The sequence below is a fragment of the Pezoporus wallicus genome, unplaced genomic scaffold (assembly GCF_028554395.1).
Source record: "Pezoporus wallicus isolate ANWC-B61680 ecotype Strahan unplaced genomic scaffold, APGP_CSIRO_Pwel_v1 contig_161, whole genome shotgun sequence".
NCBI classification, from domain to species: domain Eukaryota; kingdom Metazoa; phylum Chordata; class Aves; order Psittaciformes; family Psittacidae; genus Pezoporus; species Pezoporus wallicus.
The window spans coordinates 5,920,330-5,935,972 of record NW_026642654.1 but is presented as its reverse complement, the minus strand read 5'-3'; the positions used below and the strand labels follow the sequence as shown (position 1 = coordinate 5,935,972).

General features: G+C 37.6%; 2 protein-coding genes across 3 annotated transcripts in view; both read left to right on the top strand.

Annotated features, from left to right (window-relative positions):
* Window positions 1–15,643, top strand: part of KLF11 (KLF transcription factor 11) — a 202,492-nt gene that overhangs the window by 79,145 nt on the left and 107,704 nt on the right. The gene's annotated exons all lie outside the window — the stretch shown is intronic.
* Window positions 1–15,643, top strand: part of TAF1B (TATA-box binding protein associated factor, RNA polymerase I subunit B) — a 51,106-nt gene that overhangs the window by 4,775 nt on the left and 30,688 nt on the right. For both annotated transcript variants that reach the window (XM_057431903.1, XM_057431906.1), the window contains 2 exons: window positions 4,114–4,270; window positions 10,878–10,977. In XM_057431903.1, coding sequence (XP_057287886.1) covers window positions 4,114–4,270; window positions 10,878–10,977 — 257 coding nt within the window. The remainder of the gene's footprint in view (window positions 1–4,113; window positions 4,271–10,877; window positions 10,978–15,643) is intronic.

Below are 15,643 nucleotides of genomic sequence, written 5' to 3'. Positions count from 1 at the left end.
ATAGAAATATATATAAAGTATATTCATGTAGAATGCATTGGAGTAACTGGTTGCAAATTGTAGAGTTTTCAGTACTGTTTGCCACTAGGGTACTTTATATTCTACCAGAAATAGAAGACTTTGCCTCCTCCCAAAGCCCACCCAAGGAGATGAAAGTTGAACATGACCTAGAAATACAATGGGAAATGCAGGAGAAAGTTTTATTTTACAACAAGTTTGTGCCATACCTCCTGTTTGTGGTGGGAAAAAAAAATGCTATTGTATTTGCAAAGTTATATGTTCACAAACAGCAGCTTTAAAGAACAGGTGGTTGTTTAACTAATAGCAGAGCTGTCAGTCATGACTTTGATGTTAAAAAAACCATGATTTGGTTCTTGGGGGGGGAGGGTTGTTGTTTGGGGTTTTTTGTTTATTTGTTGTTTGTTTGGGGTTCTTTTTTTCTATCCCATAGTTACAGTTAGCTTTCTAATTTTATGCCAGTATATTTTGGTACTTCTGTATCTTATGTCTCTACATTCATAGAATCATAAAATAGTTAGGGTTGGAAAGGACCTTAAGATCATGTAGTTACAACTCCCCTGCCATTGGCAGGGACACCTTCCACTAGACCGTGTCACCCAAGACTCTGTCCAGCCTGGCCTTGAACACTGCCAGGGATGGAGCATTTACACTTCTCTGGGCAACCTGTTCCAGTGCCTCACCACCCTCACAGTAAAGAACTTCATTATATCTAACCTGAACTTCCCCTGGTTTAGTTTGAACCCGTTATCCCTTGTCCTATAGCTACAGCCCTAATGAATAGTCCCTCCCCAGCATCTTTATAGGCCCCCTTCAGATACTGGAAGGCTGCTATGCAGTCTCCACGCAGCTTTCTCTTCTCCAGGCTGAACAGCCCCAATTTTCTCATCCTGTCTTCATCCAGAAGGTGCTCCAGCCCCATGATCATCCTCATGGCCCTCCTCTGGACTTGCTCCAACAGCTCCATATCCTTTGTATGTTGAGGACAAGAGAACTTCAAACAGTACTCCAAGGGGGGTCTTACAAGAGCAGAGGGGCAGGATCACCTCCTTCTTCTGGGCTGTGAGCACACACTGCCGGCTCATGTTAAGTTTCTTATTGACCAACACCCCCAGGTCCTTCTTCACAGGATGGCTGTAGCTGTGCCTGGGATTGCCCTGACCAGGCACAGGACCTTGCACTTGTCATTGTTGAACTTCATGAGGTTGGCATTGGCTCACCTCACAAGTGTGTCAAGGTCTCTGTGGATCAGACCTTCATTTTTTACTACTTTCTTTTTACTGCTTTCCTTATAACCCTATTTCATCAGTTTCTCCTTTCTGTTCACAATCTCAACTTGAAAATATTTATAGAATGCTAAACATTTTAATTTAAAAGTGTTCTAGAATATTGGAGTGATTTGGTACTACTGGGCAAGTGTAATGCCAGACAAAGCTCCAATGTCTGATATTGGAAATACATTTCAAGGCATATTTGAAAGCTTTTGTTTGCTTTTTAAACTTCTGATGGTTTTTCTTTTTTTGCTTTATTCTTTGCTTGCCTTTTCCTTCTTTGTTTCAGTGTTTTTCCCCTGTTATGTACTATCTATCCTCTTTATGTCCCATTTCTGTTCTTCTATGATACTGCCTGTCTACCCTCAGAAGACTACAGTCTTTTTGTTTCATGTTCTCTTCATTTGTAAAGGCCAGAAATGGTAATAGAATAAGAAACTTGATCTGCAGCAAGTAAAATTAAAAAACTTTTAAAAATCCAAACGGGGGGGAAAAGTGGGAAAATGGTGACACAAATTTTTTGAGTATAATGCAAGCACCTCTCAGCCTTATGTGTTAAAACAACACAATTTTCAGATAAGAGTCACTGTTTGTTTGTACCTGTAGCAGATCTTGGGTTTTACAGGAAAATTACATACAGAGGAAAGAATTGAGTGGAAAAATTTCTAGTGAAAATATTCTATGGAGTTTTCTTACCTTTTAGATGCCTGGAGGGACTCCTTTCTTCCTTGGTGCTTGTACCTTTTATAGTCACACTGTTAGCTTTTCAGAATTGCTGGACAGTGTTAAGAAAGGCCATAATTTAATATGTTCTTGGTCTGTTGTTTCAGAGATTGGATTCAGCTGTTAAGTAGTCATACCAATAAAAGCACTTGAAATGAATTAAGAGTTCAGCACATTCAGTGACACTAAAAGTATATTTTGGTAAATCAAACAAACATAGAAGTTGTTTTGTGTATTCAAATGTAACACAAGTAATGCTAAATGTGTTCTAGTTAATTAGAAATTCTTGTGAAGATTCGTAAGTTTCCATTTCTGTGCTGTTTCTACTGAGCTGTTATTGCTACAGACTGGAAACCTCAACACCCTTTTTATCCTTAAGAGGCTTGTCCAACTAGCAAGCTTTTTGTTATTTTTGTGTAGGGATAATAGCAAACTGTAGCACTGAGATGTTGCTAGAGAAGCCTATTAAACTCTTAAATTATTAGATGTGTGTAACTGTGTGTTGTCATGCCTTGCATAAGCTGGAAGAAATAAAAGGAAATTGTGTTCCATTATTAAGGCCACAAATATAATGAGGATTATTTTAAATTGAGTAGAATGTGAAATTAATAATGAAGGTTCAGCCATGAAGCTGCCTTTAAGCACAAAGTATCCATGTAAAAGGTGAAACTGTTGACTAAAAGGATTAACTGATGTTCTTGCTTTTGTTCTCTGACGCACCTACGTGATAGACCTCATAGGATGCTCTCATCTAGACCTTGTCCTAGTCTGTACAAGTTGTACGTTTGCACTGGTTCTTTTAACCTGTTGCTGTGTCCGTAGTGCTGCTGGCTGCCGTTTTAGGAGCCGGTAGGTGGCATCAAAGACCAATTCTGGCTCAGGATCACAGTATTTGGCGTGACTTCATGCTTCATGTCGGTGGCCACTGGACCTCTATCACTGACCACTGGCACCTTACGGGCTTGGCTGTCACCTGCCAGCGTGACCACGGAGCTGCCAGCCTCTCCAAAGTCTTAAGCAGTTTTTTGCAGGCTGCTTGCCATGGCCCTGCAGCTCCCAGCTGGGGAGCTGTAGATCCAGCCCTGGGTGTTCCTGTCTGAACAGGTGAACAGTCTGTGGGGAAACACAGTGAGGAAATCTCTACAGAATTAATGGTGATGTTTTGTGCTGGTATGCTTTAAATTCATTTTCCTTCATCCTGGCTGGGTAGTGCTGTAGGAAAGAGAGACTTTTCTTTTTTATACTTCCTCCTTCCCTGAGTTCCCAAGTTTCACTGCTGAAAAGGTTTCCAACTTGTAAATCACTCTATTAAATTAAATTTCTTACTGCTGCTTCTCTTAATTTTTAGTGATCAGTAATAGGGAGGTTTTGTTGGTTGTTGGTTGGTTGGGTTTGTTTTTTTTCCGCCCTCTTCACCACTTACTACATTTTTGTTCTGATGGCGTTTCTTTTTCGCTGTATTTAGATATGTGGGGTTTTTTTTTAATAATATCTACATTTCCACAGTTAGAGATTATAAGGCACATGGATACATACCTTAACCGCAGTAAAATTCCTGCAGTGTAAATAATTCTCTTGTTAAAGTCCTGACTGTGCTGAAGTTTAAAACTCTGTGCTTTAATCCCTAACTCTGAGGTATTGATTTAAGTACATAAAATTTTCCCTTGTTTCTCCACTGTTCACTTATCACTCAAATAGAAAATAGTATTTTCAGCTCATAAGTAGTGTTAGTTATATGTTGTGGAGGCATACTCCACAACAGCGGAAGTACTCCAGCTTCAAGTGTGGGTCCTAACAAAAGGTCTGTTTTGGTGGGTACCAGAGGGAGTTTTGTCCAGTGTCTTCATGAGGTGAATAGCAGTTTATGAAACAGGCTATCATCTCATATCATGATAGGCAAATAAATTAGAGTTAAGCTGTTTAGTAGAAAAGTACACAAACTACCCAAGTACTCAAAGTAATGATTTCAAAATGTTAATAACAGCTGAACAAGGGTACTTTTATGTGCCTTTTATCTTGTTTTCTGTATACCATGAATCACGTTTACATCATATCAATTCCTTTTTTTTTTTTCCCCTCTCCTTTTTAACATAAACCCAAGAAAGCACCTCTCTGTGCTCTGGATCGGTAGATGGTAGCTTGTATTTAAAGAAGAACCAAAAGGAGAAACTGAGGATGACAATGCCAATGACCCTTTCATTCTGTTACATGGCATTACTCTGGCTGAGAGAACCAATGACATTATCTGATCTCTTAAGGTATGAAGAGTCTCTAGTGAAATATTTGTTGCTTTTCTAAATATATATATTTTTTATAAATGTGATTTTTTTTTACGTTAAATCTATCTCCCTTTTACTAATTTGATCAGTAATAGTGAGAAGTTTTCTATGTTTAGGTGTCTTTTCATTGATGTAGTAATTCACACGGCTGCTCTTGGAGAACGTTCTATTGACTGCAGTGAATCTCAAGGACCTGTAAGGGAGAAAGTTTTGGAGCTAAAGAAGTTTTTCTCCTTGAAAATTCCTTAAGATTCATCAGAGATGTATTTGCTGTTGTCAGCATGCCAGAATTAAATGAGTAAACATTCTCCAGGGCTTACATCAGTGGCATCATACAAACAATACCACTAGTATATAGTGATCTGAAAGGTAGCTAAGTAACTTCATGCAGTGGAGTTGGGCACAGAAATTAATACAGGAAGTCCTTTTTTGTCTTCGTATCTTTTAATCTGTAATTATTAGAGTTCAGAATAACACACCTTTTAATGTAATAGAAATAAAATGTTCTAATAATAGGGTTTGATGCTAAATGGAGACTGCTGAACTGTTGCTGACAATGCAGTCCCCTTCTCCCCCCTACAAGAAGTCTGTGAATGTACTTGGTTCGCATACTTTAAGAAAAACATATTTACTCAAAGAATGAAAAATTATTCATCAACTTTTCTTGTTAGCCATAAATATTTTAAATTAAGCCCAAATAGGTTAAATTCAGGAATTCTTAGATTTTCCTTGCAAGATCTTTTGTATACTGATACTTCTTTTTAAAAAGTGCTGAAATAGTGTGCATTTCTAAAAAAATGGTGAAAAAAATGCTACTTCAGCAAAACTTAAGGAACGGAAAGACTCAAGTGACTATGTTGGCGAATCAAATTGAAAACTCGGACAAAATAAAGGAAAAACTGATTAAAAATTCAGTTGATGGGGTAGATTTCAGTTCTTTTGTTTTTATTTTTGAAATATATAACCTGTGATCTAAAAGGCAAGGTAATGAGTACATCATCCCTCACCTCTGGTGCATATAACTCGTATTGCTGCTGAAAGTGTGATGAATACAAGGAAGGTATACACTGGAGCCTCTCTCTCCTTGGAGTACCAGCTTCTACCAGCACTTTGCTAGCTTTGTACAAGCTTTCCAACAAGGATGGATATTGAAGAATGCTATTCTGCGAGTACATGTAAAAGGGGGAAGTTGTATGTGCTCAAATACATTAGTTAATACTAGCTACTTTATTTCTGTGCAAAACAATGTTTAACCCTTGGACATAACTTTAGGGGCTGGCTGTTGCCTTCATTTATCAGAATTGCACAAAACCATATCTGTGTAACTTGATACGCTGTTGCATAAAAGAGACTTGTTGAATTTTCAGCAAAATGCCACAGTATTTGGAATTCAAACTAGCACCCTGCCATACAGAAGTCTTTATTGAGTAGATTAAAAACTAGTAGAACTCAGAAGTAATTTTCAATAACAAGATGTATTACTGACTACTGTCGTCTTAGGGAAATTCTGTAGGAGTCAGAACAGCCACAGCATACTCTGTATTTTTGTCAGTGATTGAAAAACTAAATATATAAATCCTGTCTGATATAACGTTTGTAATATGGCAGAAAATCTAAGTAGTAAATTACAATTACTGGGATAGATAAAATGGTTCATAGTAAAGAATTATTGCTTAGCTTTTGGGGAGAAAAATGAATAATTATATATTTATTCTTTGGTTATGGTATCTTGCAAACTGTCTCTCTAAAGCATGTGGAGTCATACGAGGCAAATATATCCTCACAAGTTTCTGTCTTAGGATGATAGTCTGGTTTGAGAAAAAAACAACCAAATACAAAAATCAGCTAACAAAGTCAACTATTTAGAGGAAAGGTAGGTTGTATTATTTGTATATTAATGGTATATTGTGGTATTTGGCACTTTAAAAAATTGGCAACTGCAGAAAAGATCTACGGAAGTAATTCAGAACCTGGAGAACATCCTTTGTACTGAGATCCTTAGGAGATGAGCACATTTGCTTGAAAGGATTTAGGGGAAAAATGGAAACAGTAAAAAAAGCTGGAAAAGGAGAGAAAAAATATTCAAGTACCAAAAGTAGCACAGAAAGGCATAATCAGAAGCTAGTAATTGGAAATTGAAATATGATTATTTGAATGAACAGGTATCATTTCATTAGATAAAATTTATGGGTGTAATAGTTTTAAAAGTGGGTAAATCAAAATGATTTGGTGACTTTAAATGCACTGAAAATAGGAACGGGATTAAATGCAGAAAGTGATGTTTAAAGTAATGTAGTTTGTATTGCAAAGTATTACCATGATACGATAGTTATATAAGACCATAATTACGTTATCATGCTTCCCTCCCTACCCTTAAGGTCTCTGCCTTTCACAAACCTCATGAAGAAGGAAAAAGAATTTTATATTGCATGAACTATGTTAAAATACTTGTTTGCTAACTTAGGAATATTGAAGTTTAAAAAATCAGACAATGTTCCCATTTTTTGATGCATTAAGATACACAGATCAAAATAGTTACAGACCAAAGATGAAAACTGTGCAGAGAAAACATTAAGTATTCAGCATTACCTTTTAAATTTATAAAGGCAAATTTGTTTATTTATTTATTTATTTATTAAACCAGCTGAATTGTAGTTGGGCTTAAAGTTCTGCCTTGTTTTTTCCTCAGTTTGGTTTTCTCCCTACCCTGAAGTCAGCTGACTACTGCTCCTCCCTTGTGATACATGCTTAGGCACTATGGTAGGGCAATCTGCCAGCTTTTAAAGGATTTACAACACCAAAAATATACTCCTCCTTGCTACTTGACACACTTAGCAGAAAAACACTACAATTACCTCCTCTGACAGGGACATTTTGGTTTAAAAATAACATTTTTAACAACCTGCTACTCAAGTCTATGCAACGCATTAAATCCCTTTCCATTGTGATTAGTCTCACAATACTCCATACAGTGTACATTATTTATGTAATTAATAAAATTGTTGGTTTGTGGAAGAAGTTTCAAGATGCTAGACTTTGAGATTCTGAGAACTAATGCTTTTCAAATCAGGTTATACCTAGCTGTGCTGGCAAGACTAAACTTGTAATTGGTTTGTGGCATTATTCTGTGGCTTTAACAGATGCATCATTTCCTTGTAGCACGCAGAGGACCTGGGCTTTTTTTCGTACTTGGCCCTTACTAATGCATACTGCTGCTGTAATTAGAGGAACATGGACTGTGTATTGTATCTGCCAGTCAGGTTTCCAAGCACTTCATTGATAGAGCATAGTCTTGCAAGTGTTTTGATTGTCTGTTAAATGAAAGGTTTGGAAGAAGAGCAGACAGAAGAAAATGTTCTGAAGTGCTATTCCAAATCTGGGCTTTTGGAATATGTGTTAAAAACCTGAATCATCAGCACAGTGTATTCATAACAGGGTATTTACACTGTTTCATGTATTTTTAGAACGTAAAAACAACTCTTAACCTGCAAAAGAAGAGCATTCTTTTGTATGGAGACAGTAATTTCACACTGGGAAAGATGTCATTATTTTTTAAACAGCTGCAATGCTTTGAATTAGTAGAGCCAAGTTAGTGAAAACCTGTTTTTAAAAACCAGAACAACCCATAGCATTTAGATGGACACTGCTTGTTTCTTGCAGTGTAAGGATGTGGTTCCAGGATCAGTTTAGGATGATCAAAGTTTGTGTTGCTGTGGTCCTACATAAACATCCCTACTCTTTCTCTTGCCAGTCATCCTGTTTATGGTATATTAGTTGAAGTAGATCTGCAGAAAATTTATTGTGCAAAATAAAGTTTCACCAGACACTTTCGTGGTGAAACAATGAAATTTGCTTCATTGCAGTCCCTTTCTGCTTTGTGCTGGCAGTAATGCTCCTGCAGTCAGCTGAGTCTGGAAATCTATTTGGTTGGAATCAAAACCTGGAAAACAAAAGACTAGTTCTCAGTCTAATCCTCTGTCTGAGAAGTCACACAAGTGCTTTTGTCAGCAGGGAGGAGTGTGAGGCAGAGGACTGGAGGGTGGGATTTCCCATCTCAGAGACAGCAAGCTGTTAGGGTGGTTTGCTGCAATCACCACTACACCACACCCGAAGGAAGGTCCTAATTGTTTGTCCTCTTCCAGCTGCTACTGTGCTGGCTCAGGAGGTTGCAGCTTGCTGTGTCTTGGTAGCAGCTCTTCAGATCTGACAGCTAATTGTGTGATTGCACCTTAACACGTGTCAGCCAAAGCTTATCATCAACTGAGCCTGTAATGGGTCACTGTTGCTGAAAGAGGAAGGTTTCATTTACCTTTATTCTTTCCTTCTCCTGTGTGATGCATCTCCTTCCCTCTGCCAACTCTTGCACTTGTTGGAGCCATCTGTGAGCCTCCTCAGTTGGTCAGGTGATGTGAAAGAAACTCTTATTTCTGGCAATAGGGTAATGGGTAGTCTTTTGCTGCTCTTGATGCTTTTGCATCCTTGATGCTCAGAGGATGATGAGCAACAGGAGCACACGGTCAGATGAGAAGGAGGGAAGTACTACTAGTTATGTTGAGCTGTTAGGATGGCTCAGGGCATTTTGTGAAACCATACCTCAAGTTGAAGTTCTTCAATTTAGTGCAGATGACCTTGACTAAAATGAGTTAAGAAACTGACATGCAAGCTGCGTGGCAGATCGGGTGGGATGGCAAGGACAAGCAACCAGTGCTGGGTTTGCGTGATAACCGCACCGAGTGTGTGGACCAGTGCACATCTCTACTAGGGGTTGGGAAATGCTATTTACCCTGGTTGAGAAAAGCTACTGAAATTTTGTTAAACCACATGATTAGAAAGGATTGTGCAATGACTTTTACCACTTCATTTAAGAAACCAACACGTAGAGCTTCAGAATAAATTTATCAGGCAACATGATTTTTCAGAGTGCTGTTGTTTTTCAGAAATCATTATAAATGATGTGTTAATTCTAACCAAGAGAGTTTTGGTTAAGAAATGCACTTTTCATTTTAATCTGTTTTGAATTCTATTTTCTAATTAAACTGAAAATTCAGTTAATGTTTGAAAAAAATAGGATGTAATTGTAAGCTTTTCAGCCTTTTAATACAATTTTAGTCAACTTCAAGTAGACACGCAACATAACATGCAACAAGTGATGGTGAGGGCACTACGTTGGAAGAGGGAAGGTGAGCCTGTGAATTGCTGTTGGCTTGGGAGGGAGGTGAATCCTCAAGAGTGGCTGCTCTGTCTGTGAAGATACTGTTCTGCCTTATGTGCTTTTTTTTTTTTTGGGGGGGGGGGGGGTCCCTCCAGATTGATTTTGAATGGAAGTGGCAGATTGCTGTGCTTTATGAAACCTGGAGTTTCAGTGTGTGGGATTGGATCAAGCTAGCAATTGAAGTGGCTAGGTACTGCCCTGCACTGGGAGGAGTTGCAGAACCTAGCCTTACAACTACTGTAGGGACCCAGAAGAGACTTGCAGATTTTATAGACCCAAGAAGTTAATGGTCTCTGTAGCAAGATCAGAGAGATAATGCACAGATAACACAGCTAGCAGGAGAGAAAATAGTTTTCAGATCTCTAATACCATTTAAAGCACAGGATCTTCTCTGTTTGAAATGTTAACTTACTGAAGTTTAATATCCTCTTTTAACAAAATTGACTTGGAGAAGAGACAGGAGGCAGTTCTAGTTTAGTTCTATGGGAGACCATTAGTCTGCCTTAATCTGGAATGAGGGTAGCATTGATTCCCTTGTGAGAATTCATGGATGTTCAGTGCTTGCTTTGCCTGGTGTGAATGTTAGCTAAGAGACTAGATAATGTCGACTAAAATCAGGGGTTTGGTGTGGTGGTGGCTTTTTACTGGTACCTATTGTTAAGTCTTCATATATATATATATATATATATATATATATATATGAAAAAGTCAAGAAAAATCCCAAATACTACTGTCAACAACTTTACCAAAGCCTGTTTTTAACAGAAAATTACATTATGTAGATGCAAATAAAATATAATTATTTTGTATTTGTTAGTATACAAAATACTTTCTATTCATTGCAAAATACTTTTAAAAAATTAGAATACAGATGTAATTAATGGGGTTTCATTTCTGCATATCTGCTCATCTTTCTGTGACTTTCCTCCCTGCAACATTACCCAACTGGAGCTGCTCCAGCAGAAAGTGTATGTCTGAAAAGTAAAATTTACTTAAAGCTTTAGAATTTTGAAAAAAAAAAAAAAAATCTATGCCATTCAGAGAAGGCTTAAGGCAGTTTCAGAAATGCAGTGGCTGAAGAATGTGCAGAAGAAACTCCATGTAAGCATGTTGATTGTAAGCTTTCTGCCATAACATTACCGTTTATCAATCATATCCAAGCTTGAACTTAAAGGCCTGTTAAATGATTGAGCTGGTTTTTGTCTGACAGAACATTTAGGGGTGTGTTGCTTCAGATCGAGTTGCTTAGGCAATATAATACCCATGTTACTTCAAATCAGAAGTTGATTTGTATATTAATTTTAGAATAAATGTGTGCATTTATCATACTAAATATTGAATATGTTTTGTTTTGATTTTTTTTTTTTAATGCAGGTTTGTTGTTGAAGGTCATATTCCATATTTGAATGTTTTCCAGCATTTTCCAGAGAAGATGAAATTGCGTGGACTTGATCTTAAGATCTTTTGTGTAGAGGTAATTTTTTTTCTTCAAGGGAATGATTTAAAAAAAAAAAAAAAAAAAAGACTAAAACTTCGTTATCTTATGGTATTCTGTTTTTTTTTTTTTGGTGGCTGTACTAATAAATTGATTAAAACTGTTCTTCTGTGGTACAGTGGATATTTCACATTATTGGAGCCTGTGCAGAAACCAGTGCCCTCTATGACTTAGAATGCTTTAATCTTTAACCAGTCTTATTAAGCTGATTACCCAAGTCAAAATAAAATCAATAAATACTTTTGGAGAAAAAAGTATTCAGAACTTCTCTTGGAACACCCAGAAATGACTTGGCTTTGCATGTAGGGGCAATATATTATCTTTTTTGGTGCTTCTTTAAAACATCTCTTGAATTTGTTTGTAATTCCTTATTCTTTTCCTAAAATATGGTTTAGATGCTATCTAAATTGTTTTGTTTCTTCCTGTACTGGTTGAAATATCAAACCTAAAATCTATTTAAGGGGTTATGGCCCTTCTAGAAGCTACATAGTGATGGACAGTCTTGAGTAAAATGTAAATTTTCCTTATTTAAGGTTATTATGCATTGTGGTAATGATTGCCCAGTGGTGTTTGTGTTGCAAAGGAGTTTGTTATGGATTTTTGAAGTGTTCAAATAAAATCTTAGCTTTTAAGAGAACAAAGCAGCAAATCTCCTAATAGGAAAAGCTAGGTTTTAGTCTGCTATAAGATGTTTGTAGCCTAAGCCCTCAATGATGATGTTTCAAGTAATGTTACTATTCTCCAATAAGTGGTATTTTTAATACCACTGCTTTCCTGTCTGAATAATTATGACCTCAAGTGTTAAAAATAAGGGCATAATTTTAATATAAAACCTCTTGATTTCTTTTCTGTTTTGTGGTTTTTTCTGTTAAGGAAAGATCTATTGAAATGTAGGCGTAAACTTCAAAAACAAGACATAACTGTTAATTTGCAATATCTCTGTCCTTCTTTATCTCCATCCTGTGGAGGAGTTATTGTCTCTCAAAAATGGCTACATAGAACTTGTATTCTGGATGGATCAAATAAAATACATTCCCCCTCCCCCCCATCCAGCAAATCTCATAATTCACATGAATTGCAGCTGTAAAAGTTACACCACACCTCAAAGTGAGAGATCTGGTTTGCAGAGAGGAGATGCCAATTGGAGGATCCTTGTGCTTTCTTTTAGGATAGTTTTTTCTGGCATGCAGGATGATCTGATGCCAGTACTGAAGGTGATGTCATAGAATCATCATAGAATCATAGAATGTTTAGAGTTAAAGGACCTTAAGATCATCTAGTTCCAACTCCCCTTCCCATGGGCAGGGACACCACCCAAGGCTCTGTCCAACCTGGCCTTGAACACCGCCATGGATGAAGCATTCCCAACTTCCCTGGGCAACCCATTCCAGTGCCTCACCACCCTTACAGTAAAGAACTTCTTCCTTACCTCTAATGTGAACTTCCCCAGTTTAAGTTTAAACCTATTACATCTTGTCCTATCACTGCAGTCCCTGATGAAGAGTCCCTCTGGCATCCTTCTGTCATCAGTCCTTGTGAGCTTACTTTCTCCCAGAGCTGTTGGTTCAGATTGTCTGAACTGTCCCTCCACGAGTACATTACCACTATGGATTGTAGCATGTCCTGATGTGGGAGCAGGACTTCACAATTTTGAGAGCCAGAAGCTGGTCAATTTAATCTTTTTCCACCTTTATATAAAAAAGGAAGTTTTTCCACTTCATCCTCTGTCTTAAACACTTATATAGCATATATGCACTTTCCTTCTTTCACAAGCTGGTATAAGAACCCAAACATCATGTTGCTTATGATGAATCTGTATCAAGTGTGGTCTGTTGCTTAGTTTTCAGGAAATTGCTGATCTAAAAACTGAATGTGTAACTTTTGACCTCCATCTTGTTTGTGATTCTAACACCTGCACCCTTCACTTCCAAAGTATAAAGTAGATACACATACTAATCAAGTCATCATCTCTTAAACTTTGTTTTCATTGAGATTGTGTAGTTTTCCAGCCACTCCAGTATTATTGTGGCTTCTTTCTAGGAATATCTGCTCCCTGCTATACCTTCAGTGTTCCTTTAGTAATGCATCCTTAGGTTTATTTCATTTTAACATTTGTTACTACATCATTGGCCTGAAAATTGCAAAAACCTTACCTGCTGCTTCCTACATCTTATATTTCAGGACTGATCTTGCTGCTTGTTGTGGCTCTGAGATAACCAGTAGTTCACTGTATCTAGTTTTGACATCTGAGTTTTGAGAAATTCAAGAGATGAGGTTATTGTCCTGGAGCAGGAAGTCAGATTGTGTAATACTTCATCCTGAAAATGCAGCCTGCATTCTTCTCTCCTTGGTGTTCTGTATATAATATTTATAGACAATTATCTTCAAAACCTTTATGGGATTATGACTGTTAAGAACCAGGCAGGTAAGATACCCTAATGCCATGTTGTGCTTCAAGTCTGGTGAATATGAGCTACAAAAATGTTCAAAAATCTTGATAATTGACAGGACTATTCAACATGTCTCTTATTTTATTTTTATTTTGAACGGATTTTTAGTGAATGTAGCTGTGTCCTGTGCTAATTCCCTGCAGCCCAAATTTGAGTTGAGAACTAGTTATTTCCTAGTAGCTTGAAGGATTTAAAGTCATACTAAGTGTCATTCTAAGTATCCATTAAGTACAGGTGAAGCTTAACTTGGTAAGGCTCAGCTTGTATCAAAAAAATCTCAATGGCTTAAAGTTGATTTTTTTTTTTTAAGTGACAATTTCCTAGATAGCAAAAATATACTGAATTTGTACAAGATTGAGTGTGATAGCTTTAACAAAATAAGTGCAATAATTATTGTGAGTCACATCTACTTTCTTTCTGTGTAGTGACGTGTATGTGTACACGCACAAGGAGTTTTTTAGGCCTCGTCATCTATATGTGACTAGTCTCAGTCTTTCCAACTGATGAACTTCTGTGCTGTGTAATGCAAGAACAGAGTCTGTATCACTGACAATTTTTCCCTGTCCTGTCTACAGTTTGGCAGTTAGAGGTGATTGCAGCATCAGTCATACAAGGAGAGGCTGGGAGAGCTGGGATTTTTAGCACTGAGAAGGCTGGGGTGGATTTCAGTAATGAGTGTAAATATGTGGGCAGAAAGGAGTGGGGATGGAGTCAGGCTCTCTTCTCAGTGGTGCACAATGGAAGGACAGGAGTCAATGGGCAATTCCATTTAAACATAATGCTTTTTTACTGTAAGGGTGATTACATTCCTGTGTAACATTAGGTGTTCCTGCTCTGGCAGGCGGATTGGACTAGATGGTCTTTCGAGGTCCCTTCCAATCTCTAGCATACTGTGATACTGTGATACTGTGAATACTGGAACAGGCAGCCCTGAGCCACTGTGCATCTCCATATCTTTGGAGGTGCACAAAACCTGACTGGACACAATCCTGAGCAACTTGCTGTAGTTGACTCTGCTTTGAGCAGAGGCATTGGACGGTCCAGAGGTCCCTTCCAACCTCAAGTATGCTATGAGTCAGATGGTATAGTATGCCTTGTATTCTATTTCACATTTTCAATGTAGGTGGTGGATTAGCACTTCATATTCTAGTAACTGAACAGCTAACAAGAAGGGCATAATTCTTCACTCTGCCCAACTGAATTCAGAATACTTGCCACAAGTATTATGGTGCCTGGACACACCTCTGTCCAGCAGCCTGGGAGCTCTGGGTGTGACTGCCTCATAAATAAAAAGGAGCCTCCACCTCTCCATATCACCTTTATCATGATGCATAACTGTTAGACATGTTTTAGGTCCTTGTTGGAGGTAAGTTCTACCTCACAAGTATCTTATGACAGATAAAAGTACTTTGCAAAGAAGACCTTTGTGTAAAGTGAATAGTTTGTTTTCCATGTGTGTTTTATCATTTCATTGCTCCAAGTATCTTTTCTAAGCCTTCACTTAATTAGTCATCCTATTTATCCCTTCCTCTATTAAAATCATATGTATGTTAGAAGCTAGCCTTTGGTAAATAAGTTTTACCTAAATGCACCATCAGATGGTTCACAAGTGCAAATAGCATCAGTAGCAGGATGCTCCTGCTTAGTTCTTAGTTCAGAAGTTCTAAGTTCCCAATACAGAAGAAGAAAAGCAAGTTTTCATCTTGCAACATTTCCTTTTCCTAAAGTAAGTATTCGTATTCCATTTCATTAAAACCCTCTTTTATACCTCAAGAAAGACTAAAATATGTAAGTTTTGGGGTTTGTTCTATGCAGGATATCGAGGTTTGTTTGGTTTTGTGGTGGTGGTTTTTTTGCTATTTGCAATTTGTTTAACTACGGTAAATCCCTGCTGACCTTGAGACTTGTGCCAGTAGCCAGTGGTCTTTGATGAGCCCAGTCTTTTCTCTTTGAGGGGAAGCCATCTTTGTTTCCTTTTTATTGCTTGGGATACCTATTTCTTTAAGAGCCTGCTGGTGTAAGAGTTAAAATGAATTTGTAAATTAGTAGTGGTATACATAAAATTTCATGGCTAATTTGACTTCAGCTTGTTTTATTGATAGTATCTGTCATCCAGTGGAGCTACACACAAATTCCTTCTTCCATTTCTGCTTGAAGTAGGGATACATCCTTAACATACACATCCTCTGGTTTGC